At 38.4% G+C, this 26089-nt stretch overlaps 1 protein-coding gene across 7 annotated transcripts in view; it reads left to right on the top strand.

The window, feature by feature from the left end:
- The window catches only part of LOC107761962 (isoamylase 3, chloroplastic-like), an 82170-nt gene that overhangs the window by 23043 nt on the left and 33038 nt on the right, over positions 1 to 26089 (top strand). For all 7 annotated transcript variants that reach the window (XR_012694867.1, XR_012694868.1, XM_075221685.1 and 4 more), the window contains exons 5-15: positions 740 to 812; positions 9179 to 9415; positions 9697 to 9801; positions 10444 to 10548; positions 11385 to 11519; positions 11644 to 11730; positions 19538 to 19595; positions 21697 to 21760; positions 22777 to 22876; positions 24651 to 24751; positions 25848 to 25899. Coding sequence is in view for 5 of the 7 variants with exons in the window: in XM_075221685.1 (XP_075077786.1) it covers positions 740 to 812; positions 9179 to 9415; positions 9697 to 9801; positions 10444 to 10548; positions 11385 to 11519; positions 11644 to 11730; positions 19538 to 19595; positions 21697 to 21760; positions 22777 to 22876; positions 24651 to 24751; positions 25848 to 25899 (1117 nt within the window). In the remaining 2 variants the exon portion in view is untranslated. The remainder of the gene's footprint in view (positions 1 to 739; positions 813 to 9178; positions 9416 to 9696; positions 9802 to 10443; positions 10549 to 11384; positions 11520 to 11643; positions 11731 to 19537; positions 19596 to 21696; positions 21761 to 22776; positions 22877 to 24650; positions 24752 to 25847; positions 25900 to 26089) is intronic.

Below are 26089 nucleotides of genomic sequence, written 5' to 3'. Positions count from 1 at the left end.
AAAACCCATATTTCTGGCCTACCATCAGATTTAAAAATATCTAGTGCATACTTCATTTGTGAAATTACAGTATCATATCTTGCTGGCACGACCCTATTGCCAAGTAAGTATTTTAGATACTTGAATACTTAATCTGAAAGTGACCATGTTTCTTTAACTGAATGAATAATGACTCTGTCATCTACATATATCACTAGAGAAAAATAAATGTTTCCTTTTACTATTTTCCCCTTGTAATTATACCAAGGAGGGGGGGGGGAGCATTACAGCAAGTGTGAAGCAACTTATAGACATTGTAAACAATATGTACAACACTTCCATCTTAGAGATGGAGGACCGTGTGTATCAGAATAAATATGTTTTTGGACATTCTCTTTAAAATTCAAATTCAAAGTGGATATTCCTGTACGAGTCTCAACTTAGAAGCATGTTAATGTAGTGCTGTTGTGTTTTCTGGTGAAGCCAGCGTGATATTTTCTTATGTAGTAGTTGACATCGTATCACCTTGAGATTCCATTATGCATTTACTGTGTAATAAATGTCCAAATGACGTGTTACACTTAGGATAAAGTATCATACACTTGCAAAAACAGTTAACTAGTTTGAAACTACCCGTTCAAGCATCTTGCCAAGGCAAAAACTATATGCCCTGGAGGGGTCATACTCAAATTTTCTCTTCTCATATGTATATCTGCTTAAAGCATGCTGAGCTAATGTACTTCTTTGGAATGCCTGACAGTGATGGAATGATTGAATTAGCGCTGGACCCACAGAAGAATCGCACGGTGAACATATGGCACATATGCATTAAGGTAGTAACTTAACTGTTTTATGTACCTTCATTACATATTCACTCAGTCACCATCGAAGATTACATTCTGGCCTGTGATAGCGTAGTTTAGTCCCATCAAGTTTTTGTCCACTTTCTACTCCCTTGTTGTTATCTTGGTAACCTGCTCCCTATTTTGGGCAGTGTCAAATGATTGATCTCTTTGTTTGATTAGTATTCTAATGGGTCCATAGTTTCAATGACTTCTGAACTTTCACGAAATTATTTGGCCATGATAATTTGGGTATGATTTTATTTTCTTGTGTGAGAATGCACAGGAGAAAAATCTATTTTTTAACAATGATACAATGTGTCCTATATATAATACATATTATACCCCTACTACATATGGGACTAGGACATATTCTACTCCTACTACATATGGGACTAGGACATTCTATTCCTACTCATATGTGACTAGGACTATTTACGCATAACTATCTAATACTCCCCCTCAAGCCGGTGCATGCAAATCATATGTATCGAGCTTGTTACATATGTAACTAATACGAGTACCAGTAAGGGACTTGGTGAAAATATCTGCAAGCTGATCATACAAGGCCACTAGACTCCCCCTGAGCAACAAAACCAGGTGGTTGCTGATAAACACAAGTTGGCCAAAATGTCGTCGGAAAAATTTGAAAATGGTGAGACTAAGCCAAATTCCACACTACAAAATAGGTTCTAAAATACTACTAGAAATCAGAAACTTTTCTCGAAATAACTGTTCATGCCGGAAAATTACTATTCATGCCGGAAAAAATAAAAGTTGTGAGAATTTGATGTAATTTATATGGGTAGGCTTGGAATCACTGGACGAGTAAGTTGTCTTGAAAAAGTTTTGTCAAAAAGTGGCAGGAATGGCTCACACACGCCGGAAAAGTTATTGTAGCTCGCTGGAAAATTCCAAATTCTCGAAATTTGTAGGAAATTGTACTGGTGGACTCAGAATCACCACATGAAACAACTGTGCTAAAGAAAATTTTGAAACATCTGGCTGGAAAGTGCTACACGCACCGGCGCATGTGTCAGACGCGCTCGCCGGAACCCTAGTTTTGGAGGCGCGTGAGGGACTTTCTGCCAGAGCGATTGACTGGGGTTTTGTCGCCTGACTTTTCCGAACAAGATGGTAGTGTTGGTTTTCGCACAAGACTTACCGATAAAGAGATAATGCAAATCATTCTTGAGTCGTCAATCGGAAAGACGCATGGTGACTGACTTTTCTGTTCTGAAGGGACTGGGATTTGTGGGGTTTGGTCGCACAAGGGTTTCAGATCTGATGGTGGTACTGGTATATGCACAGTACCACTGTAGCAGGGATGAACTCTGAGAACAAGACGAAGTTGTCGGAAAATTGCACGGCGATGAGATCTTTCTTCCCAGATGTCGCTGGAATGACGCACATCGATAGTTTTCTCACTGAAGCTCTGATACCATGTGAAAATGCACGGGAGAAAAATCTATTTTTTAAAAATGATACAATGAGCCCTATATATAATACTCCCTCTGTTTCAATTTATGTGAACCCATTTGACTGGGCGCGGAATTTAAGAAAAGAGAGAAGAGAGAAGACTTTTGAACTTGTGGTGTAAAATGAGGCACATATATTTTGTGTGGCTATAAATCATTGCATAAAGGTAAATTGTTTCCAAATAAGGAAAGAGGTCATTCTTTTTGGCACGGACTAAAAAGGAAATACGTTCACATAAATTGAAACGGAGGGAGTACATATTATACTCCTACTACATATGGGATTAGGGCATATTCTACTCCTACTACATATGGGACTGGGATTATTTACAGATAACTATCTAACATCTTGTAGTTATTTTATTCTCTTGGATTAACTTTCAAATTAAATCAATGTCAAATCTAATCTGAAGAGTTGTTATGTTGTCCTAGAAAGTCAAATAGCCTCGCATATATTTGGAGGGTGAATGGTACTGCGCTTTGACCTTGACCTGACAGGTTTTCCACGTATTATATTCTTTGTCAACCATTCCAACTTTTACTGAGAAGATCCCAGCTTAGGAAATCACAGACACTTGTCATGACCCGCCACATCATCATGCCATGTAGGTGCCACTTGGCGTATATTTTTGCCATATGGAAAGCTTACATAGGAAAGAGGCTAGAACTTGTAGGAAAGTTCTAGAGAAATATAGAGGTGTCTCTAGGAAGCCCCTAGAACCCTATGGATTTGCTAGAAAAGTTCTTGGAAGATTCTAGCTATGTAGAAAATTCTAGAGAGGGGTCATACTTGTAAATAATAAGGGACTTGTGTAATAATTATTATCTAATCACTAGCCCCTAGGAGACTAGTATATAATGGAGGCCATTCATTTGTAATTCACCAAGCAAAACAATCAAGTTATCTCTCAATTCTCCTGTGTTCGAATATTCCCTTAGCGATCATTAGTGTAGTAAGGCTGACTTGGCATAGCAAGAACGTGAGCAAGTTGTCAAGTGTCGCACGTGCGCTTAGTTGAATACTAAGGATGTGACAACGTGGTATCAGAGCGAAGGTTGCAACTAAGGGAATGACGAACGACGGAGAAATTAACGCTGCCAACACCCAAGCCAACGTCATCCAGGATGCTGCTGACAAGAACGACCGTAACAAAAAGAGGAATGCCACCAACAAGAGCCAGGGGGTGCTGCCCGAGGTTGTGCCAAAAGAGGGGCTTACATCCCAAGAACCATCTGCTGCTGAGGCGAGCGAGGATGAAGTGGAGGTCCTGCCGGAGGACATCTCGCTCTGTAAAGAGTAGGTGATGAAGATAAACGCGGGGATAAACGCCGTGGAGATATTTGACCAATGCTTGGGGAAGGTGGAAGGCACCCTTACCGTTCTTAAGGGGCACGCTCTTGAAGAGATTGAGAGTATCCGAAATGACTTGGAAGGACGTACACAGACTGATATGGACCTAAGGCAAACCATCACTGCCTTAGAGTGCAGACTCATGGAGGCTTTGAGTACTATCGATGCTATGAAGGCAAAGATAGAATCACTCGATGAGCATATCGATGCTGGCGTGACCGAGGCTGCCAGCAATGTTGTGGTGACGAGAGAGGCCAAGATTGAGGCTCCCAAACCCCCGGTGTTCAAAGGTGTTCGTGATTCACAAGAAGTGGAGAATTTCCTTTGGCACTTGGAGAACTACTTCAGGCACAACAAAGTGAGGGACGACCAGGCCAAGATTAACACTGGTACCTCTCAGAGATCGTCGCGCTGTGGTGACGTCGAAAGTGTGCTGACATGGAGAAGAGGCTATGCAAAATTGAGTCGTGGGAGCAGTTCAAGAAGGAGTTGAAGAAGCAATTCTACCCGATGAATGTGGTGTACGAGGCTAGGCGGAAGCTAAGGGAGATCCGACAGACGACCGCAATTCGAGAGTATATGCGCGAGTTCACTACCTTAATGCTGCAAATCATGTCATTGTTCGAGGAAGATTCCCTCTTCTACTTCATGGATGGGTTGCAAAATTGGGTAAAGCAGGAGTTAAGAAGGCATCAAGTAGCAAACATGGACGAGGCCATAGAGGTAGCTGAGTCACTCGTTGACTTCAAGATGGAGCCTGCCAAGTCCAAAGAAGACAATGCCGAGAGAGTTAGGGGAGGTCATGACAAAGACAACTGGAAATATATAGCCGAGGTATACAAGGGCAATGGCAAGGGGCCGTCCCATAACGGACAGGGGTCCAAGAGAAACGGCAAGGGGCCGGAAAACGGTAGCGAGTACGTGCCTAAGGGAGGGTGCTACTTCTGTAAAGGATCACATCGGGCAAGTGAATGCCCAGAGTTGGGGAAGCTTGCAACAATAACTTTGCTCAGGCACATAAGGGTGATACATGAGAAACCGCCTGCATTTGGGGGGATGCGCTTGGAATCTAAGCCGAAAGTAGAGGATTCCAAAGCCTATCTTTGCGCCATACACATGGAGCGTGATGGTAGCAAGAGAAGTTGGGCGGACATAGTTGAAGAGGATGGCAAGTTAGAAAGTGATGGCACGCTATCGGACTTAGACGAAGCACCAAGCAGAGGGGTCAAGTTTGCCAGTAAAGCTGTGACCACGGAGGGCAGCCAAATAGGGAGTGGAAGCATGTACCTGATGCTTGAGAAGATGCTAGACTTGGTTGGGTCATGGGGAGATTCATGCCAATAGCAAGGAGAGGCATCCGATGGGCGGAGGATCGAAGCCATCATTGCTAGCCATCCAAAGTACAAACGGGGCAAGAAGAAATGTGACCAGTACCTTGTGACATGGGAAGGCGAACCGCTCCATAGGGCATCATGGCTAAAGGACAAAAATCTCTGGTGACGCCAAGGCGAGGTGCGCACGTACGTGTCGATACTTTGTGTCGAGGGCGGCACAAAATTGGGTGGGGGAGAGTGTCATGACCCGCCACATCATCATGCCACGTAGGTGCCACTTGGCGTATATGTTTTCCATATGGAAAGCTTACATAGGCAAGAGGATAGAACTTGTAGGAAAGTTCTAGAGAAATATAGAGGTTTCCCTAGGAAGACCCTAGAACACTATGGATTTGCTAGGAAAGTCCTTTGAAGATTCTAGCTATGTAGAGAATTCTAGAGAGGGGTCTTACTTGTAAATAATAAGGGACTTCTGTAATAATTATTATTTAATCACTAGCCCCTTGGAGACTAGTATATAAAGGGGCCATTCATTTGTAATTCACCAAGCAAAACAATCAAGTTCTCTCCGATACAAAAGCTTTCTTTGGCAATTTTTCTGTGTTCTAACATTCCCGTAGCGATCTTTAGTGTAGTAAGGATGACTTGGCATAGCAAGAACATGAGCAAGTTGTGCAAAATCGTGAGCAAGTTGTCAAGTGTCGCACGTGCGCTTAGTTGAAAACTAAGGACGTGACACACTACTCAAACTTTCTTTCCATGCTGGAGGAAAGTTCACTTCAGATAGATGAAAAGGAGTTGCAGATCTTGCTAATATGAAAAGATTAATTAGAAGGGAACAAGTTAAGGTGAAAGAGAAGTAATGTAAACTATCAGGATAACTGCAAAGTTATCTACTCGTGTCACCATCTCATCCATTTCTCTTGCGCCTTTTTTGTACACAACTTTGCTCCTTACCACATAAATCTCCTCCGTTATGATCTTTCTATTTTTTTTTTCCAACTAGTTCTTGGACACGCGCGTTGCGCGTGTACCATTTAAAATATTCTTAACTTAAATTTTTCCATGATCATTTAGTAAGAAATATAATAAGTAGCACAAATTATAGTTGTATCTCTTACATTTTTATACATTAAATTTGAAATAATAATGCATTTTCAAACGGTACAGGAATCGATCAATTATCTCGTCTATCAATATTTTGCTTTGATCATTAGCAAAGTAATGTTAAAAAATTCTCTTTTAGAAGATGAATTAATTCACAAAGATGATGTAAGCTTCCGTAACTTATCGTTTAGAAAATAAATCATTTGACACAAAAGACGATTATGCACTTATTTTAAGTGACGTTAACAAAATGATACAAATGAGTTGGATAAGAAATTAAGAAGTAGATCTTAGCATTAGACAATAAACAAAGCAGTTTATTTGGACTCTGTATTACTTTTTCGTCACAACTCTATAATCTAAAAGGACCAAACATATGACTGCATAGATATAACATAATTCATAGATCAACTATCATTCAGATTAAAAAATGACAAGTTTTAAATCTTTAAAAGAAGAAATATTAGATACTTTGAAAAGCTAAGAGAATCCACCACGTCCTCAAAGTTTCAAGAATCATAAGAAGTAATTTGAAGTAAAAATTCTTATTTGTGTAAATATATTGCTATTATTGAGTAAATAAAACCGGCTATGCTAGCTATTGATTTATTTCAAGATGTTTATTTTATAGTGCAAAAGATGCTAGCTATTGATTTGTTTCAAGATGTTTATTTTATAACGCAAAAGAATCAATATTTAGTTTAAGATTTGGACAACATATATAAAAAAGCAACTCATCTTGAACTTTCCATTCGTATCCCCTCCCTCCCGAAAATAAGAGTAAATCAAAAGGAGAAAAAAAGATAAATTAAAATTTCTCTACTGTATAGAAAGAGATACAATATATAGAAATGAAGGGGAACGTCTTCAGTATGACTCTTTGTTACCCACATTTACTGCAACCCTTCGTTACACTTATCCACCACAATATTTCACTAATTCCATCCGTTTCTTTTGAAACCATTTGTTGAAATTAAATGAGTGATAAAAATGGTACTCCCTCCGTTAATTTTTAGTTGTCCACTTTTGACTTTGAACTCTCTTTAAGGAAAAATAAAGTATGTATTTTACAGTTTTACCCATAATAATGATAGCATTTTAAAAGGTATTGGGAAATGATTTGAGTAATGAATAGTTAATGATAAGGGTAAAACAAGAAAGAAAAAAATATTTTTCTCTTGATTTGTTAAAATTGACAAGTAAAAGCGAAAATGTATTTTTAGTATAATGGACAAGCAAAAATGAACGGAGGGAGTACATGTTTCAAGATAAATTTAGGTAATTTATGGCTTCACACATTAATGGTGAAGCAGTAATTTGAGAGGTTATTCTACTACTATTTGGTTAAAAAGTTATAGGAGTAATTGTGCTTAAGTGAAGCGCAAAATAGTGACTTAGTTTTTAATAGTAATTTTAGGTGAAGCAGTAGTTGTGTTTTTAACGGGACATACTTTAATTTAACAGTACAAAATAGCACACGCATATCATATGCTAAGCCTAAAGGTTACAAAAATCATACTATTTATTTTGACGTGTTAATTAAAAAATCACCTTTCTTTTCATGTATGAATATGAGTACATAATATGCAGAAACAAACTTGTTCTGATTCTATTTCTAGGCAAAAAATTGAGGGACATGATGGCCCTTAATTAGACCATTACTCCCCTCTTTCATTGTAAGCCAAACCACAAGTACGCTAGCATAGGCTCCATAGCACAACATAAGGAAAAGGATCTCTCATCTCTCTCTGATTTCTTTCCTTTCTGCATTTCTTCTTGTCTTCCTTTCTCTTCTAACTGCACAGCTTAACAATAAAGGTCACAGCTTCAGCTCAGAATTCCAGCTTTGCTTTCATATCTTTAAAATCATCATCTAAGGTAGCAAAGAGTGAAGGCTAGTACAATTTACCAAGAAACAATTACATATGGTCATGAAAATCACTAAATGAATGATATTATTGATAAATTAGCAACAACACAATAGTTAATGAAATGAGTTTCCAACTCGCTGAAAAGAAAAATTACAAGTGTGAATGTGGTAATATTGGCCTTTTTATATTAAAATTTGAATGAATTTGTCTTCATACAAGGATGAACACAGTTTACCGAGCCAAGTGTAAATATATGTTAATGCAGCTATTTTGAGGTAAGAAGCAAAAACTTTCAAGAATTCAAGAAATCGTCAGAATCCTAAGTAGCAAAATAAAATTAACTCCATAAACCAATTCTCAAAATACTTAATTCACATAAACCATGTCAACCCCCAGTTTGTAAAATTTTATTCTTACCTAACCCAAAAAAGCCCATTCAAAATTCACCACAAGCACACACACACTTATGCAGATAAAGACACTAAAATGTAAAGAGCTATAGAGGAAGAGCAAAAAGTACCTAAAGCATGTTGGATAAACAACGGGAAGCATCACCGGACCACAAAAGAGAGAAAGCTGAAAATGGTGGAATAGAGTAACATTCTGAAGAATCTGAACCGTTGTTTGCAATAAGTGTTTGGAAGATGAAAGTACTTCCAAGACATTGAATATACTGCATTAAGTGCTTGGCTGATGCACGGAACTCTAGGCCAGTCTCTTCTCATTCACCTGATTCATTGTAGTACAACCTTATAATTTATTAGAAGGTAATTTTACTTTTTGGTACAAATACATTAAAGAATTGGTGTTTAAGTAAAGGAGAAAACGGACATTCCATTATTGCTGGGCATTTCGGTAATCTAACTTTGCACTTGTGAGCTTCCTACTTTGATTGACTTCAGTGGTGGACTTCGAACTCGTTCAAATCCTTAAGTATCTTTAAGTTTAACATTCACCAGTTTCTATCAATTTCGTGTTCTCAAATGTTTTCCTATCAATTTCATATTCTCAATGACCTTGAATGAATCAATAGTCTCACAGGTTTTTGTACTATAGGAACCTTGTACTGAGGGGATATATCAGCCGGCCTTTCCGCGGTTTCTATTTTAGTCACAGTTTATGCTGCTATGTTTTTAATCGTTAGTATTGACTTATGCTATTATTGTCCTTTCTGTTACCTTTTCTCATTGTATCTTCTTTTCTCCATTATCTGCAGGAGTTGCCTCGTGGCGACGTCCTCTATGGTTATCGCATTGATGGTCCTCAAAGTTGGCATGAAGGGCATCGATTTGACAATAGCATTGTTTTGATTGATCCTTACGCGAAACTAATTGAAGGTCGGCGAGCTTTTGGAGATGTTAGCAACAAAATATGTAGATTTTTTGGAACTTACGATTTCAATACCTTGCCTTTTGACTGGGGAGAAAGTTACAAGCTTCCAAATATACCCGAGGTAGGTTGAGAAGAATTACTTGAATGACTTTCTTGACTTGTGCAAATCAAAAGATAATTTACTTGTATCTTCAGCTAATTCACTTATGAGCTATGACTAAGATGACAGAACTGTCATTATTAAGTGCTCAGATTTTCTGTCACTTGTTCTTGTTATTTCAAGTAAGAGGAGTTTCAGCTTATTCTCCTTTAGTAATGTTGTTGCTTCTTTGGTAGATTGAGCTGTATGCTTTGAATCTGCTATACATTTACTCTTAATGCATATCCTTTTTCTTTTGGCAGAAAGATCTTGTTATATATGAGATGAATGTCCGTGCTTTTACTGCTGATGAATCAAGTGGTTTGGATCCAGATCAACGGGGAAGCTACCTTGGTGTGATTGAAAAGGTACTTTCAATTTCTACGAGTTTGTTTACTTTTACCAAACATTTGATTGGTTGTTAAAGTTTGGTTTATCTGCCTTAATAGCAGTACCACAAGTTATACTACGAGTTAAAGTTTCAATGTTAAAATTGTTGTTATGTTCTTTGGTCCTTTTTCTTATGTTGGATGTCTTTGGTTCTTTCATCATGTATTATAGCCTGTTGGCGAAGCTTCAAAAATCAGCTTATTTGAGAAGTGTTTTTTTTTTTCAAAAGTGCTTTTCTCAGAAGTACTTTTGATGAGAAGCAGTTTATGTTTGACTAATTAATTTGAAAAGCACTTCTGAGCAGCAATTAGTGTTTGGCCAAGCTTTTAAAAAGTACTTCTAAGTGTATTTTTCTCAAAAGTGTTTTTCAAAAAAGCGCTTTTGGGGAGAAGCTACTTTTTTCTGCTTCTCCAAAACTGCTTCTGCTTCTCCTCAAAAGCACTTTTTTTTCTTCTAAAAGCTTGGCCAAACACTTAACTTTGAAAAAAGTATTTGTTTTGAAAAAAAAAGTGCTTTTGGATTTTGAGAAGCTTGGCCAAACAGGCTATTAGTCACTTACAGAAATTTTAAACTTATTTTATTCCTTTAGGTATCTGACATTCATTCATCTGTAAGTGTAGATACCACATCTTCTGGAGCTTGGTGTTAATGCAGTAGAATTAATGCCTGTCTTTGAGTTTGATGAACTGGAGTTTCAAAGGCGACCTAATCCGAGAGATCACATGGTAAACTTACATTTTCTTTATGCTTTATAACTGTCTATGACTTATTCTTTTCTAGTGATTTCTCTATTCTGAAGCTAGTTATGATGATTATTCTTTCATGCCTGTTGCCTGTGTGAGCTTGCTCACATTGCCGGTCCCAAGCCCGGATAAAGGAGGAGGATTGAGGTAGCTTGGCAGCCAGTATAAAATTTGCCAATTCAGGATAAATCCTCATAAAACCTGTTAATTGTTTTTGTATGTGAGCACGCACGTTGTGCTTCCTCTGATGTTCACAACTCTGTCATTGTTATGGCATAGCGCATCAGTAAAATACCAATGCTTTGAATGGTAAAGGAGAATTAGTGTTCCACTTTTATTGAGTAATGATTCACTAGAATGCAGATTCTTTCAAATGTGATCAAGAGACTCTTAAAGTGGCTGATTGAAATAAGCTCATCAACTTTTACTATATATATTAGAAATAACTGCATCAATTTTATCATTTATTTGAGGTATTAACAGCAAGTGAGCAACCGTTTACCCTTTCTGTCCCCATCAAACTCATAATGCCCAAGATTAGACCATAATAACTGTGCCCAGTCAAAGTGCAAAGTTCAATTGTTGACTTAAGAATACTTTGTTGACTTAAGAATACTTTATTTCGATAATCCTTTTTCTTCTTCCCATCTACTTTGTTGTTTGTATGCTACCTTCATTGCTGGAAACTTGATGAAAAGATGCTGTGAGTATCTATTTGATGTGCATGTATTCAAATTCTTCATTGACTACTATGGCTAATTAAAGGGGCAGAATGCTCTTGGTTTGTCTGAATACTTTTGAACTCATGTTAACTTTAGATCAATACGTGGGGTTACTCAACAATAAACTTTTTTGCTCCAATGAGTCGATATGCAAGTTGTGCTGGGGGACCCGTCAGTGCTTCTCGGGAGTTCAAACAAATGGTCAAGGCCTTGCATGATGCTGGAATTGAGGTTCGCCTTGTATCAGCTTGGTCTTTAAAGAGCTTGCTACACATACCCATAATGTCTCCTCTACCTTTTCAACTGTCTATTTAAAGATATTGGTTTCTCTTTCTCACGGCTTTTCATTCTACAGGTCATTTTAGATGTTGTTTATAATCACACTAATGAAGCTGATGACAAAAACCCGTATACCACCTCATTCCGAGGAATAGACAACAAGGTAAAGGAACTATCCAATGTAATAGGTCTTGGTCAATAAAGTTATGAATTAAATTTTCATTGCATGTAATGTACCTCAGCAATTTACTATGCTTAGGGCAACATCTACATTTGTTTTGATAGTAGGTTCATGGGGTTATTGTGTCTGTTAATAGATAACGGTTTCAGTAATCATCATCATCATGTTTGAGATGTGTCTTGATCTGCATTAACTGTTTTGCAAGAATAGTTATTTTTGTAACTTTACAGAACTGTTCAACTCGAGTAGTCTTCGATTATGGAATTTGTGTAGATTTTAAGAATAAGAAAAGGCTTCTTGTATTTTTGTGTGTTTCTTACCTCCCTAAGCAAATGTATTTATACGCTAGGTCCTATGACTATCTTAGGAAGGGAAATAAATTACAATCAATTTACAATCAATCAGAATAAAATCAAATCTCAATCAGAATCAAATCTTTCCTAATAATTAAGGCAATCAACACTCTCCCTCAAGTTGGTGTAAAGATGTCGCACATGCCCAACTTGCAAACTAGTGTATGAAAAGTTTGTTTGTTGAGACCCTTGGTAAACACACCAGCTAGCTGCTTTTCTGATGACACATGAAACAAGTTCAAGACACCACTCATAACTTTTTCTTTGACGAAGTGTCGATCAATTTCAACATGCTTTGTTCAATCATGCTGGACTGGGTTATGAGCTATGCTGATGGCAGCCTTGTTCTCACAATGTAAGGAAAGTTTCCACTTTTAATTCCTCTAGTAACTTTAGTAACCAAAGTTGTTCACAGACACCCTGGGCCATAGCTCTATATTCTGCTTCTGCACTTGATCTAGCAACTACACTTTGCTTCTTGCTTCTCCAAGTAACCAAATTCCCTCCTACGAGTGTACGATAACCGGATGTAGATCTTCTATCATCTAAAGATCCAGCCCATCCACATCAGTATAGGTTTTTACCTGAAGGTGATCATGTTTGGAGAAAATCAGACCTTTGCATTGAGCAGACTTAAGATACCGCAAAATGTGAAAGACAACTTGCATATGAGGATCTCGGGATCATGTATGAACTGACTCACCAAGCTGACTGAATAGGCTATGTCAAATCTAGTATGAGAGAGATAAATGAGTCTACCAACCAACCTCTGATACCTCTCCTAATCAACTGGCTCTCCAACTCCTGTTTGTAGCTTGTGATTACTTTCAATGGGCGATTTTGCTGGTTTGCAACGAGTCATACCAGTTTCTTTCAAGAGATCCAAAATATACTTTACTTTGAGAAATTATGATTCCTCTTTTTGATCTAGCAACCTAAATTCCCAGGAAGTACTGCAATTTTCCTAGATCTTTGATCTCAAATTCTTGTGCCAATAGCTTCTTCAATCAGGTCATCTGTCTTTGTCATCTTTTGTTATTACTATGTCATCAACATAAACTATGAGAAAAATGAGTTTACCCCTTTGATGTCTTATAAAGAGAGTATGATCAACATTCCTTTGTTGGTAGCCGAAGGAGATCATTACTTTGCAGAATCTGTCAACCAAGCTCAAGGGGATTGCTTCAGTCCGTACAGGGCTTTCTTCGGTCTGCACACCTTTCCTTGACTTTGTTTAGTATCAAATCCAAGAGAAATCTCTATGTATACCTCCTCTTCTAAGTCTCTGTGAATAAATGCATTCTTCACATCAAACTGTTGTAAGTCCCAATCAAGATTAGCTGTACAAGATAAAAGAATCCTGATATTGTTCATTTTTGCAACATGGGTAAATGTCTCTTGATAATCCACTCCATAAGTTTGAGTGAATCCCTTAGCCACCAATCATGCTTTGAATCTTTCAATCGAATCATCAGCTTTGTGCTTCACAGTGAAGACCCATTTGCAGCCAACCAACTTCTTGTCTGGTGGTGAAGTGACAAATTCTCAAGTCTCATTTTTTTACAAGGCATTCATTTCTTTAATCATAACTTGCTTCCATTTAGGATCTGCAAAAGTTTTCCTCCAATTCTGGGGAATAGGCACAGAAGAAATAGACAAGGCAAAGGCTCTATAGGAGGGATACGAAGAATAATAGTAGACAAAATTAGATAAAGGGTGTTTGGTGGTGCAAGATCCGACTCCTTCTCTGTGAGTAATAGGCACATCTAACTCATTAGGAAATATAGATAACTCACAAGTAGAAGAAGGTTCAGCTTCGGTAGATTGCGTTATAGCTTCTTTTGCTCTATTTCTCCTTGAGTAAGTTTTCAAATCAGGCCTATCCAGACGCCCAATTGTCTCCCTCTGAATTCTTTCTCCAATTTCACTTTCCCTTGTGACGATATCATCAGGAGGTCCAATAATGGAACTCGGTAGAATCACCTCTTCCTCCTTACTGCTCTCCCCCCGAAGAGGTGATGAGTGATACTGAGGACTCAAATTCTTGAAAGGTAACATCCATGTTAACAAAAGATCTCCTTTAGGGAGGATGATAACGTTTGTAACTTTTCTGTGTTTGAGAATACCCGATAAAACACACTTTATAGCTCTAGGATCTAGTATCCCAAAATTCCTAGTGTGGACAAAGCAAACACACCCGAACACCTTTGGAGGAACAACATATTCATTCTTACCCTTTAAAGCTTCCAGATGACTGTCACGCCCCGACCCCGGGGAGCGCGACCGACGCTCAACCGAGATACCCCGGTTGAGCAAGCATGCACAATGCCGTCTACCCGACTCACCCAAGAATAAAGAGAAGATACATTTCATTAATTAGACAATAAGAAGGTCACGTGAACAACACCATTTCATTACCATTGGTTACTCCATTTATAAGTCTCAAAATACATTACACATTCATAGTTTGAATTGGAACATGTGATACAAATACAACATTTTTAGTTTGACTTTCCCAACACCAATATACAACCCATACCATGTCTACGGAGTCTCTAACAGAAACCAAAGAGTGTTATGACAGTGCCGGCAACAAGGCTCCGGCTATCCTCGAAATGCTATGTACAAGGACAAAAGATACAGGACCCCGAATTGAAGTGGGGCTCACCAAGTCAGCTGAGGAGAGGATGTACTGCTATCACTACTCAATGCCGCCCGCTGTGGAACCACTTGCATCCATTAAAGATGTAGTGCCCCAGCAAAAAGGATGTTAGTACTGTCATGGGCGGCTTTCCAGCCATGCCCCATGATCCCTTGGACGCGCCCCGTGGCGTCCTGGCCAGCCTCCCAACGCCCGTCGCCACGGTCGGCCCCGTGGTCTCGGCAGCTCCAAGTGACAAGCGCGCATGTGCCTCTGTCGCCCCACCGATAGCCATCGCCAGCGCCCAGCCACAGGCAAAAGCCAACAGCGCCGCGCGCGCAGACAATGCCGCGCGCGCAGACCCTGATGCTAAAGACAAAGTTGCTGCCAACGGACTTGCTGCTGCTTTGTAGAAGACTAAGTCCTTTTCATTGTAAATATAGAGTAGTTTTGCTGCATTTTCTTTAAGTGTGATTTTCCAGCTTTCATAGGTCTAGTCATGTAACTTTGGTTTATTTTTTTTAAGCATTATTAAGGGGGACCAAGCAATCAAAACTTTCAAGCAAGCAAACAATTCTCTGTACTGGTGTCTCTCCCCCCGACACCGTCTTGTTTTCTGTAATAGCTTTCATTCAATGCAATCAAGCTTTCTTTCATTCTCAATTCTCTTTTCTGCTCTCTTTCAATTGCTCATGACATTGGTTTTCCCGTACGGCACTGACAATCTAGTCTAGCGTACGGAGGGGACCTCAGTTGGCGGACAGCAACCGTACTGACATCGGTTGCCTAGCCTTACGTCGCCCTTCCAAGGAACTTCAGGAAGGCGCCGCGTAACAGTACATATGGAATTATATTAGTATGAAAACTAAACACCCCTCAATAGAACGAGTAACAGTACAATGATAAAGAAACATGAAATCAATGAGGGCCTCATCAATATTAAAGTACCAAGTTAGGAGAAGGAATAAATTTCAAGCAAGTTTCAATATTTTAAGTTGGGAGATCTTTAGTACCGATACGCCGCCGTGTTTTTAGCACGGAGTCCGATCTCAGCTCGATCGGCTAAGCCGTCTTACCCCGAGACGTCCACTCACAATACCACCATGTGCGTGGCATGACGTCCGATCTTGGCCCGATCGGCTAAGCCGTCTCACCACAATGTTGTATGGGTCGACGTCACCTCACATTCCGCTAGCAATCATCTCATCCCATTTAAGGGGAAATATCTCAACACATCAATCCCATCCCATATTCGGGGAGAATTCTCATCACCTCACACGGGGATTTCCTCATTCACTCCTACACCGGCACGTGTAGTTTCGGGGTTAAGTCATTTCAACCTACCTTTCGTGGGTGACTAAACGATACTCCCAAGGCATTTATTATTTAAAGAATTTACAGCTCATTTCAATGTCTTTTACACTTCTCTAGATTATCAACAACAAGGCATTTCTATTCAAGACTTTAAGTACAAATGTGAGCAAATAAGGGTCTTAGGCACAATGAGATTTCTTACACAATTCGACATGATAGCTTTCATTAGAATCACGTCTTGAAGTCATAGCATGTTAACACACAACCCATACTTAGATCACATTCCCGAAGGATAACACAATAAGATAAAAGCATTCGGAATAGTCAAATTTATAATGATCAACTCGGGGCTTACAAGAACATCGTGGGATTCAATTCTAAGAGAGAAATTTAGCCAACATACCTCGCCTTGAGCTTCCTTAAATTACTACAATGGTTCGGAAATCTTAGCCACTTCGATCTATTTGGAAATATAACAAAATTGAACACAAATTAGGAATGAGTTCATGGTTCCAGCTCATTTGAGCATTTTATCAAACACTAGGTGGGCATTATGATTTCAAAGTCCTCCTAGGGTGGATTCCTTCATCCCACTACCCAAAGTCTACCCAATTGAGCTCAACAATCTTCCCACAAACCTTGATAGTACATGCATGCATAATGAACAACTCCCACACCCAAGAATTGCTTTTCTCATTACCTATTTCCAGTTAAATCCCGAAATTGAGGACTAGGGAGTAGAATCTTACCTCTAGGAGGAAGACCTAGTGAGTCTTCCTTGTTAATTCTCCAAGCCTTGAGCAAGAATTGATGAACAATTAGTTTAGGAACCCCCTCACTCTAGAGCACTTCCTCACTCTCAAAATATCAGATTTTTACTTTACAAATGGCCCTTAACGTCTATATATTGAAATAGAGTCGGGTTATAAAAATCAGAAAATGGACCCTCCGAACACAGCTCTGCGGTCGCTTAGTGGACCGCAGAATGGATATGCGGTTCACAAAATGGGCCGCAGAAGTGATGTCAAGAACTGGGCTGTTCGGGTCAGGTCTGCGGTAGGTCTGCGGTCCGCAGACCAGTTCTGCGGTTGCATATCCTCTCCGGAAATCTTCATGCTGAATCTGCGATGGATTGTGCGGCCCGCGAAAGCATTATGTGGTCGCATATTGGACCGCAAAACGATCATCCAAAATTGGCCATTTTTTTGTTGCACTCTGCGGCCCGCAGAGTGATTCTGCGGTCGCATAGTGGACCGCAGAAATGTCCTACTATGCCAAAAATTTTCTTCATCTCCCTAACGCACTGTTCAACCCAAAAAATCTGTACCCCGGGTCTCTTCAACTTATGTGTCTCTACAATCATCGACACATAAGTCCACCTTGGCATCACGAAACCCCGGGTTCTAGGTGAAATTTTACGGGACCTTACAATGACTTTGAAAATAGAGGGTTTTAAGTGGCATTCTGTTGATAAGTTAGACAACCACTAGAATTGCATCCCCATGTAAGGTTTTGGTAGATGCATGGTGAATTGAATATAAGAGATTTTGCTACTTCTAAAAATGCCTATTTTTTCTTTCAGCAACCCCGTTTTGTGCACCAGTGGTAGGACAACTACTCTGATGGACTATCGCATTGGACTCTAAATAAGCACCAAATCTTTTATCCATGTATTCGCTGCCATTGTTAGTTCTCAAGATTTTTATTTTGGCATCAAACTAAGTACCAATCATCTTATGAAATGATTGAAAACAAGAGAAAACGTTACTTTTGGCTTTTAACAAATATACCCAAGTCATCCTAGTGTAGCAATCAATGAAAGTAACAAATCGACTACCAGACAAAGAAACAGTTTGGGTAGGATCCCATACATCAGAATGAATAGTCATAAAAGTAGTTGTGCTTCTATTATCACTCCCAGGATAACAGTTTCTAGTATGCTTGGCATATTCACACACATCACAGAACAAAGATTCAAATTGAGTCCTTGAAAACAAATCGAGATATAACTTCTTCAAAACAAAGAATGATGGGTGTCCTAACCGTCTGCTCCGTTGTATTATTTCTTGGTTGACATCCTTACTTTCCCCAAAAAAGGCTTGACAAGAGTTTTGAATTCCATCTAATATATACAAGTCATCATGCAATCTACCACTGCCAGTCTTTTTCTCTGTTTGAAGATCCTGGAAAATACAATGATCGGAAAAGAACTCGATTTTACAGTTTAGAGCTTTGGTGATAGCACTAACAGATAAAAGATTGACAAGGAACTCAGGGAGTTGGAGCACGGATGATAGTTTAATATTAGGAGTACAAACGACAGAACCTGTTCCAGAGATATGTGTTTAAGAACTATTGGCTATTTTAACATTATCTCCTTTGGGACACGGAGAATAGTTTTGAATGCCTTTAGAAGAGCCTGTCATATGTCTATTTGCATAAGAATTAACAATCCAAGAATTAAGGTGAGCAACAAAGGCAGTAACTGATTGCACATAGTTGGATGTGGCAACATTAGCAGAGTCAGGTTTGGCTAGGAGGTGGAGAAGCTGAATTTCATTAGAAGACAAGATTTTTCTAGAAATCGTTTCCATGAATGTCTACATATTTTCTGCCCATTCAGAGAGAAATTTGAATAAAATTGCTCAAAAATAATCTGCCTCGCAAGAAACCAAATCTGTCTCGACGGAACCTTAACTCCGGTGAACGAAAAAATCAAAACTGGCAAGAATAGGCTCGGAATGTTCTAGCGACCCCCAACAGAATAGAAAATTCCAACAGAAAACTGACCAGAAGGAATTTGTGTTGCGGATAGCCACCAAGAGAAGAAGACTCGACCTCTTTCATAAAAACGAAACCCTAGTGCTGCGAGGGAGATAACTCACCTCAAAAAAGCAACAATGGCTCTAATACCATGTAATTTTTAAGAAGAAAATGCTTCTTGTATTTCTGTGTATTTCTTAGATCCCTAAGCAAAGGTATTTGTACACTAGGTCCTATGACTATTTTAGGAAGGGAATAAATTACAATCAATCCGAATAAAATCAAATCTCAATCAGAATCAAATCTTTCCTAATAAAGCTAATCAACAGAATCAAATCTTTCCTAATAATTAAGGCAATCAACTATTTGACAATTGTTTATACTCTCTGTTCTGCAGCTTAATACGGAGTGAAAGATCTACCATCATATATAGTTATAATGCTAGAACTTGCTGTTTTTCCCCCTTCTTCTCCTATAAACCTTCTCAGTAAGAGCTGCATCAAACCCATTGTAGATGGATTTAACTTATTGTGTTTTTCTCTATAATGCATTGTCTCCTGCAAAACCAGATGAGACCAGGTTTACTTTATTAAGTTCTAAATTAAACTATTTATATTGGATGGCCTGAATATCAGTTTCTTTTTTTCCTTTTTTACAAAAACTTCTTCTTTCTCCCCACCCTCTCTTAAACGTTATTCCTTGCCCTGACAATTTGCAGGTTTATTACATGGTGGATTTGAACAATAATGGTCAGCTGCTGAACTTTTCTGGATGTGGTAATTCGACCACCATACACTTTACGACTTAAATAGAAGGAAAGTTTGCAGGGCTGTTTTGAGCATATCTCTATAATCCTGTCTTCAGGATTTTCGTTGGTCATCTAAGATTGTTAACAATTTAACATGAAGCATAGTTTCCTAGGTATCAATTTTGGGAATGTCATAATGGAACATGATACAAACGTAGTCTAAGCTATTTATTTGATAAGTAAAAGTAGTCAAGATTATTACCCTTTGTGGTTTTTGATTTACTCAACTAGATGTAGACAAATGTCAGTCAACAAAAAAGAAATGTATTTCAGAAATTCTATTAGTACTCTTACTTTACTGCATAAAAAGTTCAGTGATGGGACCAGTGAAGAATTAACCGACGTGAGGCTTGATACACAAATCAACAACAACAACGACGACCCAGTATAGTCCCACAAGTGGGGTCTGGGGAGGGTAGTGTGTACGCTCTACGTAGACCTTACCTCTACCCTGATGGGGGTAGAGAGGCTGTTTCCGAAACACCCTCGGCTCAAGAAGACGAAAAGACGAAAAGACGAAAAGAGACAATATATCAGTACCATCAATAAAAACCATGTAAATAATTACGACATCACAAGAACCAGTGAATAAATGGAAAGCAGAAATAATAACCAGTAAATAACGGAAGAGTAGTGAAAACACAACACTGACCACTAGCAGTCTAAGACTAAATCCTATCAGCCTAGCCTCACACTGGTAGACTAAATGAACTCAACTACCTCCTAACCTACAACCTTAATGCTCGACCTCCACAGCTTCCTATCGAGTGCCATGTAATCCAAATCATCCCCAAGAAAGATAGTTTCAAGTACCTGGGGTCTATAATCCAAGGTAATGGAGAGATTGATGAGGATGTTACGCATCGTATTGGTGCGGGGTGGGTGAAATGGAGGCTCTCATCCGGTCTCTTATGCGATAAGAATGTGCCTCCTAAACTTAAAGGTAAGTTCTACAGAGTAGTAGTGAGACCGACTATATTGTATGGGGCAGAGTGTTGGCCAGTCAAGAATTCTCGTGTCCAGAAAATGAAATTAGCAGAAATGAGAATGTTGAGATGGATGTGCGGGCATACCAGGATTGATAAGATTAATACTGAGGATATTCGGGCCAAGGTAGGAGTGGCCCCCATGGAGGACAAAATGCGGTAAGCGAGACTTAGATGGTTTGGGCATGTGAAGAGGAGAAGCGAAGATGCCCCGGTAAGGAGGTATGAGAGGTTGTCAGTAGGGGGTCTTAGAAGAGGTAGAGCTATGCCAAAAAAGTATTGGGGAGAGGTGATTAGGCAAGATATGGCTTTGCTTCAGCTGACCGAGGACATGGCCCTTAATAGGAAGGTGTGGAGGTCGAAGATTAAGGTTGTAGGTTAATAGGTAGTGGTGCGGGTTTCCAGACATTTCCAGTGTTATTAGTAGCAGTCTTGTATTTTAATATTGTAGATTTCGATTTTCATGTTGTTTTTTTCGCCTTATTTTCTTTTATTTTGTTCTCGTTATTTCTTGTTGTTACTGCTCTTTTCTCATTTTCCCTCGTGCCGAGAGTCTACTAGAAACAGCCTCCCTACAGTGGGTAAGGTCTGCGTACTATCTACCCTCCCCAAACCCTACTTGTGGCATTATACTGGGTTTGTTGTTGTTGTACTTTACTGCATAAAAAACATTGTAAATATTTCTCCTAAATAATTTACTCGAAAGTCCTCTAAACTTAAGAAGGCTTTTCTCCTGATGAAGACTTCTTAGATTATAGTACAAACTACCTTTAGACAATTGCATTTCGGGTTAAGCTACAGTGGTGTTTTGTTCCCATTCCACCCACCAAAAAACTTAGTTTTCTCATTGTTGAGCTCTTCTTAAGATTTCACATTGTTCTTCCCTTTTCAAAAGGGATAGTTATAGAGTTGAACCTAGGAAGGAAAAAGATGTAAAGGTCTAACTACTAATGTTCATTTTACTTCATGCTCATCTGTTGCTAGTCTGAGATTCCTAGATTTATAAGAGTGATTGATGTTCTGATGCATATCTTTCTTTTGCCTTCATAAGAGCACTGAGATGCAATACTTTGGTCTTTCCAGGAAATACTTTTAACTGCAACCACCCTGTAGTCATGGAACTTATACTTGAAAGCTTAAGACACTGGTACATTCATTTCCTTTCACTTTCTGGTTGTCTGCTTTGGAGTTAGCTGTATTTTTACAGTTAATTACTCACTAATTGGTATCAATATATCATTATTTTAGTCACAACTAAACTAAGCTTTTCCCGAAGGTATGCGATTTTTGTCTTCAGTTTTTTGCCCAACACATGAAAGGTACTTGCAATGTCAAAATTCTATGTACTTGTTCAATGTGCATAAAGTGTGTCACCGACATCTCTACCGTCTGCTTTGCCGTATTCCCAAGGGTTTTTGTGATGGGTTCCACAAGAATTGTACTTCCCCATTTGAAATACTTAGTGTCTAGCAAACTATATTCATTGAGTCCTCTTTTTTTTCTTTATTTTTCTTTTGATGAAAATAATAACCAGTGGAACCTCTTTCCAGATGACACATACAAAGAGACCCACTAGCAGTCGAATAATTAGTGAATCTTAGAGATAGTCAGATAGAGACATATTTCAATGGTTGGTTTGTTTTTCTTCTATCCCATATATCTTTTTCTTCAGTTATTTACTAGAGAATCTATGATCTGGAAGTCGATATGGGGCAAGTTTCTGGATCTGTTATGACATAGCCTTGAACACTTAACCGACTCTTTACTTGGTTATGTACACACAATGGTGTAAGCAGTTTTGCAGGTTGGTCAGTTGACATGGTTGAAATATATGCTTTCTTGAATGCGTAGAAGTTTCTTGGAATGCTGATATGTTCACGAAATTCATTATGTTGGCTCCTATTGGATTTGATTTGTTGAATGGAATACTTTGTCCAGGCTTATCCTTCTCTTTTCCTCCTCTGTTTTCAACGGTCTCTCCATATGCTTGTTCATATCTGCATATAGAATGAACATTTTTTGGAATACCTAATTGAAGTTATTACAGACAGAATGAACATTTTTTGCATTTTACCCAGGATGAATTGGTTGGATTCTCAATTAAATTAACTAACCATTTTCCCATTTGATATTCTCTTCTACCTTGTGCTGGAGCAACTAAAGGGTCGCCGAGTATCATGTCGATGGATTTCGCTTTGATCTTGCTAGTGTTCTTTGCCGAGGGACAGATGGTACTCCCATTAATGCTCCCCCCCTTGTGAAGGTGAAGCATTTATATACCTTTTTCATAATGGTGCATCAAAAAGGAATTCTGTGCGATGGAAAGCAACATAATAAGTTGATAGTGAAGTGACTAATATTCCACTGCCATTCACAATTTTCATGTTCACCTCAACCCTTCTCTATCATCACCTAGGATTGTTTTCCTTCTTGTTTTATCTTCTTTCTTGTCTCTTTGATTTTCCATTTGACTTAGAATTTCATCTTTAACACACTCAGCTCCAACTTTTCATGTGTTTAAAAAAGGATGACTGATAAATGCAGAGAAAATGCAGAGAAGGCTGAAATATGATGATATGGTGCATTCTTGCTTGTGAATGAACAAGATGCTACATACTTGAATGAAGTGATGCAATATTAATAATAATACGTTAATGCAGGCAGATATTTGTTCTTGAAATAATGAATCTTTTTTACTCCCTCTGCTTCATTTATGTGATGTAGTTTGACTCGGCACGAAGTTTAAGAAAAAAAAAAGGAGTTTTGGTACTTTTGGTCTTAAAAGCTTAAAGGGTAAAAACTTTGCGGGGTCATAACATTTGTGTGACTATAAAATCTTCTCATTAAGGGTAAAATAATTCAAAGTTAAATTCTATTTTGTTGAATTAGACTAATAAGAAAAGTGTATCACATAAATTGAAATGGAGGGAGTATTTGATACTGAGATCGTAGACTTATTTTGTGGGCCTTTTTAAGATAAAGAAGTTAAAATTCTTGAAATGAGTGTTAGATCAATCACACCAAAATAACTGTTTAAAAAGCCATTACAGGACTGAGTTTTTCCTGAGTGAGCATGATTTCTTGCTACATTCACGATATTATGCTCATTCTTACCTCAAATTTTAATGGGTGATTTAGCATAAGTGTAGGCACGTTAAGTTAATGGCACCGTGTTCCTGTTAATCTATGAGAGTTAAAGGTTCATAAATATCCTTTCTGTTAGAGGTGGCAAAATGGGTAAAAGAAGACAGTTATCCACCTATATTATTCATTAAAAAATGGGTTGGATAATGAACTTTTTAAAAACGGGTCGAATATGGATAAAAACCATATTATCTACTTAGAAAATTGTTAACCAAATGGATAATCAATGGATAACTAATGTGTTTAACTTTTACATTTGTAAAGCCTCAAATTGGGGGTTCTTCAAGTTTGAGAGACTGGGAATTCTCCCAAAAGTGATCATATTCAAGAAGCCATGGATAATATGGATATCCATATTATCCACCGGTTAACCCGTTTTTTATCAGTCTCAAATACGGGTCGGGTCGGATAATTTATTCGTATTTAAAATTATCTATTTTCGACCCACTCATATTCGACCCGCCCCGCCCCGTTTGCCACCCCTACTTTCTGTCAACAAATGTTTGACTAGGAAGAGTTAAACTATAAATGAACCGACAATAGCATTGAACAGTAATTCTGTCATCTTTTCTTAGATGCCCATAGTTTTAAGTATACATTGGTGTTCAAAGATTAAAAGTTCATAAAACAATTTAGTGCAATGCCAACTATCAAGAAAAAAAATATTGCGATGCAAAGATAATTTTCATTTGTAACTTGGAATTTACCTCAGTACTACTTTTACGAAAAAAGCTCTCCATACGAAAATGATTTAAGTTGATTGAGAGCCATATTAGTCCCCGTTTATAGGTTCTGGCTTGAGGAGGATGTTTTCGATTTCCTCTTTCTTGATTGTAGAGCAGTAATAATCATCACCTTTTGTACTTCCCAGATAATTTTCTTTAATGCTGCAGGCCATTGCCAAAGATAGTGTACTGTCGAGGTGCAAAATTATTGCTGAGCCATGGGATTGTGGAGGCCTTTATCTTGTTGGAAAGTTTCCAAACTGGGACCGGTAACATCTACAAGAACATTGTTTTATATTATTGATTTATCCTATTGTTGAGAAAGAAGAAAAATCATCTATTGCATCAGATTGTGTGAATGTGAAAACTAGGTTAGTGTGGTTGGATTTAGTCATTGAGGGTGTGGAAGGCCTAAAATAAATAAATAAATAAATATGTCGGCTCTCTGACAACTTACAGCTTGAAGTGGTTATACAATTCTACAGGGTGCGAGGGCAGGCAGAGGTTTTTAGATCGTCATACCATCACCTATTATCAGTGAGGATTTTCACGTGCTTGGCAAAAAGAAAAAAAAGGAGTAATAAAAGAATTGAGTAAAATAAATAAGTAAATATGATGCCCCTCCTAACAGTTGAAATTTTAAAATGAAGTCATATCACAATTCATTGGACCTACGTACAGTTGACTGATCCTATCCCAAATTCTTTGTAAGTGAAACATTATTACTTTTGAGATGATGAAACGAGGCTGTTACCTTGTAATAATAGCCCTCCATTTTTTATCGGATGCCGCCTTCTTTTTATTATCTTTTGACCACTTTTATGATTGTTTTATTAAGATGAGCTTTTTATAGGGCCAGCAAGGTGCCCCAATTGTGAAATGTTTTAACAACAGGAGAAAAGAATCCCCTAATAGAGGTCATCGGGTCGTTCCTAGCTCATTTGTATTGTTGTGAGGTGCCGGATAAAAGTGATTGTTGTGCTATAGCTTGATACTCTAGGTAATCACTGTAATCTGCTCTGGTCAAAGTAATAGAGTCTGTTTGTTGGTGCTTTGTATCTCTACCAGTCACACGAAACATATAATGGTTGTTGTTGTTATTATTGTTGTTATTTGTTATTCTTGCATGGTGGTCGACCGTAGTTTCCAACAAGTGTCTCGAATATGGCCTGGCTTGTCACAATTATTTGCAGTAGGATCTGGTACCTTTACCTTTCCTTTTCTGATAGCCATTCTGGCCCTGCAAATTTCCATTCTTGGCAGCTAACAGAGGTTTCAGCTTAATTAGTTTTTGATAAACATGTATGTTCCATTCTATGGCGAAGTTTCATAGCATGATACTTATCTTGATAAACATGTATGCAGGTGGGCTGAGTGGAACGGGAAGTATCGTGATGACATTAGGAGATTTATAAAGGTGACTCTAGGAGACAATCTGAATTGAAATTTTAACTGAATTAAGTTTGTCAGCACAAACTTTTCCATTATATAACCAGTGAAGTACCAGGAAAAAACAGAAAGTGACTTTTGTTTTCTCGTGATATAAGGAGGTTTAAATTGCATATATCCATGATTAGACATAAATTGATAGGCTTCTAGTTTTTGAA

Source organism: Nicotiana tabacum, chromosome 9, assembly GCF_000715075.1.
Source record: "Nicotiana tabacum cultivar K326 chromosome 9, ASM71507v2, whole genome shotgun sequence".
In the NCBI taxonomy this organism is placed as follows: Eukaryota; Viridiplantae; Streptophyta; class Magnoliopsida; order Solanales; family Solanaceae; genus Nicotiana; species Nicotiana tabacum.
The sequence above is the reverse complement of the archived record's forward strand: the minus strand, read 5'-3'. Positions and strand labels throughout refer to the sequence as shown.